Genomic DNA, 4,749 nt, shown 5'->3' on the forward strand with positions numbered 1-4,749 from the left:
GCGCCGCCGCCGGCGGGATAGTGACATTTCGGACCGCTACTCGGATTAGGATATTATGTATGGGCAAAATGGTTTTTACATCATTTCAATTGTTGAATTTATTCGTGCTTTTTAACAATACAATCATGACATCTGCACAAAGTCTCCTCAAGTGAATGACTATTTTAACACTATCTTTACCACCACGTTTATGTTAATGGAGAACTGGTCTTATCTGCATGATGCAACGAGCCAAGTAATATTTGCACGAATAATACATTTTATGAATAATCTTAAGAAACATAAACTTCTGTAGATAGCAAATTTGGTTCGGTCACTTGTCACTTGTATATCACCAGTCTTGCGGAAGGTCACCGTGCACAGCGGATTGTTGAATGACGTGATACAAACTTTATAATTTAATGTTATTTGGTGAAAAAACAGTTTTTTAAACGTTACATGCTCGTTTAAAATGAGTGTTCCAACGGTTAACCTAAGACAAGGTGTTATGTATGGTCAGACGAATTCCACATCGTCTAATTTTACTTATTACAGTTTCCAAGGAATGAGATATGCAAAGCCGCCTTTAGGTGACCTGAGGTTTAAGGTAATTTTCCAATAGACATTAAAGCTCTAAAGCTCACAATAGATGTGTTTTAAAAGATTGATATTTGCATCTTAGTTTTATTTTTTGATAAATTAAACAAACATAAAGAAGAAATGGATTTTTTCAGCATTAAAAATATTTTTTTAAAAATTAATTTGAAAACATAATTTTATATAATATTCCCAAAGAGTTTTAAAAAAAACTCATTTAGGGACATACAGATAACAATATTTATTTAAAGACGTTTTTATATTTTAAACTATAACATTATTTACAAAATCAGAATAAAAATTATGATATACTACAAATTTAAAAAGGTATGAAAAATATTTAAAAATAACAAAATAAACATAATACTAGGCATGGAAATAAATTCAAAATGATGTATACATTATACAATCTGGGAAAGAAAAATTAAAAAATATAAAAAGTTAAAAAATTACATGTATGTATGTATATTATAAAACTGAACTAGTACAACATTTTTTCGTTAGACTTGCCTTCCACTCCAATAAAGGGTGTTATATTGTCAGTACACTTTGTTCTGTCCGGACAGATGAAGAATACATTTCTGTGTGTGGAATTAAACCAGAATTTTCGACTCGATGGTCACTCTCAGGAAAAATCCTGTAAAGGAGTGTAAAAAAGTTCGTCTAGTAGGGCAGTGGTTGGCATGTTTACCTACCATGCTTGAGGTTCTGGGCTCAATTCCTGGGAGGGCCAATATGAAGTATTTGTTTAACACAGGGTTAAACTCTTAATATTTCACTGTCCCTGGATTGGCACCTGAAGCATAAGACTGATTGTCTTACCTTCCTGTAATGCATAATCGATATACAAAACATGTACATTTCCAATGCAGTGCCTTATGCACCACCAGGTTTGAATTACGGTTTGATGATAATGACACATCGTACACCTCGCTATGCAGTGGATAGTCTACCATGCATGAGGTCTCAGGTTCGATTTTCGAAATGCAATGTTCTAAAACTGTAATTTTCACTTGAATATATTACAGCCCACGGACTGGATCTGAAGGCTGTTCCTCTCGTGTTTTGTTTTGTTTAGCAAACAATCGGGACGTGCTGCAAACGCTGTACAGATGCAATGCTATGCAGAAGGTGCGGACTGTCAGTAAAGGTCTATATTTCAACAAGTTTTGCAGTTACAAAGCGCGTAGGCATTTGAAATTCAGTCCCATATCGCGTTTTAAATAATGTAAAAATATTTTTTCAGGATCCTCAACCAGTTGACCCATGGTCTGGTAAATATGACGCAACTAGGGAAGGAAATGTGTGCGCTCAGTCTAATGTCTTATCACCTAGGCTCATTGGAGACGAAGATTGCCTTTTCATAAATGTTTATACGCCTAAAATACCACGTCTATTCACCATTGCACAACTTCTTCTTCCCGTAATGGTATGGTTTCATGGAGGAGGTTACGTCGATGGGTCAGGAAACTCGAGACTTTTTGGACCTGATTACATCGTGGAAAAAAATATCGTTTTGGTGACCATGAACTATAGGCTCGGTGTTCTTGGCTTCTTAAATCTGGATACTAGCGATGTTCCTGGTAATGCGGGACTCAAAGATCAAGTTATGGCGCTAAAATGGGTGAAGGAAAATATCCAACACTTTGGAGGAGATCCGGATGATGTGACCATCTTCGGAGAAAGTGCCGGGGGTGCGACGGGTCAGTTTATGATGATATCTCCAATGGCCCGAGGATTATTTCATAAGGTCATTTCTCAATCAGGATCATGCCTCAATCATTGGATATACACTCCAGAAAATATCGATCATTTCGACATGGCTGTGGAGCTTACAGGAGCAATCGGACGAAGAACGAAAAATCCACAAAAAATTGTTCAGCTTTTAAGACATCTCTCGGTAGAAGGGTTACTCGAGGCTGCAAATAAATTAAGATCCTTTGAACAGAAAATGAGAGATGCCGCTTTTACATTTGCACCAAGCCTAGAAAAAGAATTTCCCGACCGAGAATCTTTCATGACAAGACCTCCCATAGAATCCTTCTGTTCTGGAAATTTCAGTAAGGTTCCTTATATTTCTGGATACAGTTCTGAAGATGGTATATTTTATGCCGACTACGCCATAATGCATAAAGGACATATAGAAAATCTCAACAAAAACTTTCAATACGTAGTTCCGATGGATATGAACTATGGTTTCAACAGCACAGAGTCGATAGAAATTGCCCAAAAAATTAAGAACTTTTATTTTGGCGGAAAGGATTTGAACGAAGAAACAATGTATGAATTTATCGATTTATACACAGATTACGCGTTTTTAGAAAAGATTGAGTTTACTTTAAGGTTAGTGAAGAAGTACTCCAAAGCACCTGTGTATTTTTACAGATTTTCTTTTGACGGAGATTTGAATTCGTATAAGAAGAGATACAATCTTCAATTTAAAGGAGCGAGTCACTTGGATGATTTAGGCTATCTCTTCAGAGAATATGGTATTAATTTAGAAACGCACAAAGGAAGCACATCTGATATAGTTCGTCAAAGAATGGTTCAGATGTGGACTGATTTTGCAAAATATGGGTAAGAAAAAATATTTTATATAATTTTCTTAAACATACAATCGAATTTTTATAAAATATCTTCTAATTTTTCCATTCATTTTATAAATGTAATTAAACATTTTTATGGTTTGAACATTTCAATTTTGTTATTTTTTACCTTGCTGGTGAAGATTGATTCATTTCAACCCAATTTTGAATATTCCATTGAAACAAAATTAATTACGCTTTAAATTAAAAATGCATGCAAATAACAAACGGTTGAATTTTTTTTTTCATACATCATTTTCATTATTATTTTGAAAGTAGGGGTTTTCATGTCATTGGCCGAAATTTGAAATGCCGTAAGGGAGCGTAAATGATTTAAGAAGGTGATTAGAAAATAAACTAAAAATAAGTATTTAAATAAGAATATTGATATTCCGGTTTTTGTTATTATATAAAAACAATTTTTTTTTTCAATGTTTTTTCTAGTATATTAACTATTAACAAGTTAAGAAAAACGTGAAATAATATTTATTTACTATTTTCTCTTTTCTCTCTTGAATAATTTAGGTTGTTTATCTTACAGGTTTTCAAGTTTTCGCCGACGATATGATTTTTTTAGCTGACAAACATAGTTTTCTTTTTAGTCAAAGGCTAATAAAATAAAATTTATAAAATAAAATTTATACAAATTTCCCAATGATTCATTCGTCTTTGTTGAGAAATCCTTCTATCTAGATTTAAACTAACGGGTTAAAAAATTCAGGATTTTTCTACTAAATTTCGAATGTATTCAAAATATAATGACAAATATGGAGTACTTAATTTAAAAAAGCTTTCTTTTCAGAAATCCAACTGCAGACCGCAATATTCTTGTGCCAGTGCTATGGGAAGAAGTAACTGAAAAATTGGTGAAGTATTTGGACATCAATGAACACTTGACAATGAAGAATGGACCAGAAAATTCACGTTTATCATTTTGGAAAAATCTTTATAAGAATTATGCACCCAACTCTTCGCAAAATTGTATTTAAAGTAAAAATTTTGTTTTGAATATTGCCATATAAAATGTATTTAAGCATTAATTAGTGAAAATAATATTGAGATGCCAAGTTATAAATGTACATCATGTATTTTTATTATAATCTGTAAATGTGTTTATGAATGCAGTATAAGTGCCTCAAGTCAACACAGATTTTCTAGGGACTCTGGACAAGTTCACAGGCATGGCTGGTTGTGGTGTAAAGTTTGGTATTTAAGATGTTCAGTGCTACGGGAAATAAGATGTAAAAACTGTTTTCTCACACGTGGTAAAAATTAGAGTATTTCATTGTACTGCAAAATTCCTCGAAAATGGATGAAAAAATTAATAAAAACGATTTTAACAAAATTGAATTGTTTTGAATTATGACACAAATTCCTAAGGGTCAACCAATGATTGAATGTGTTGATAGATTTACGGTTTTCGGGAAACCAACTTATCAATCAGCAGAACTCACCGACGAGAACAATTTTAGGCTCAGTTTGATAGTCTATTAATAAATATATATATATTTTTTTAAACCACAAAACTTTCTCGATAAATTTGAGTAATTTCAAAATTAAAAAATTTTGAAAGATCACAGCGCTAATA

General features: G+C 32.8%; 1 protein-coding gene across 2 annotated transcripts; it reads left to right on the forward strand.

Annotated features, from left to right (window-relative positions):
- Positions 1-338: 338 nt before the first annotated feature.
- LOC148284935 (juvenile hormone esterase-like) lies at positions 339-4,506 on the forward strand. 2 transcript variants are annotated; one of them, XM_088233140.1, is made up of 4 exons: positions 339-586; positions 1,823-2,856; positions 2,962-3,153; positions 3,964-4,506. In XM_088233140.1, exons 1-4 carry the CDS (start codon positions 452-454, stop codon positions 4,148-4,150), a joined length of 1,548 nt encoding a protein of 515 aa, XP_088089266.1. In that variant the 5' UTR covers positions 339-451; the 3' UTR covers positions 4,151-4,506. The 2 variants fall into 2 exon arrangements, with proteins under 2 accessions (XP_088089266.1, XP_088089258.1); XM_088233132.1 differs by having other exon boundaries at positions 1,823-3,153.
- Positions 4,507-4,749: the final 243 nt, after the last annotated feature.

This window comes from Micrasema longulum, unplaced genomic scaffold, assembly GCF_059751315.1.
Source record: "Micrasema longulum isolate JH-2025_06_02 unplaced genomic scaffold, ASM5975131v1 h1tg000076l, whole genome shotgun sequence".
Taxonomy (NCBI): Eukaryota; Metazoa; Arthropoda; class Insecta; order Trichoptera; family Brachycentridae; genus Micrasema; species Micrasema longulum.

Excerpts from the sequence above, each read along its gene's own strand:
- LOC148284935 (XM_088233132.1), top strand. The coding sequence starts at position 452 with ATGAGTGTTCCAACGGTTAACCTAAGACAAGGTGTTATGTATGGTCAG. Across the intron at positions 587-1,822 it reads TAGGTGACCTGAGGTTTAAG|GATCCTCAACCAGTTGACCC; the intron begins GTAATTTTCCAA and ends ATATTTTTTCAG. Across the intron at positions 3,154-3,963 it reads ACTGATTTTGCAAAATATGG|AAATCCAACTGCAGACCGCA; the intron begins GTAAGAAAAAAT and ends CTTTCTTTTCAG.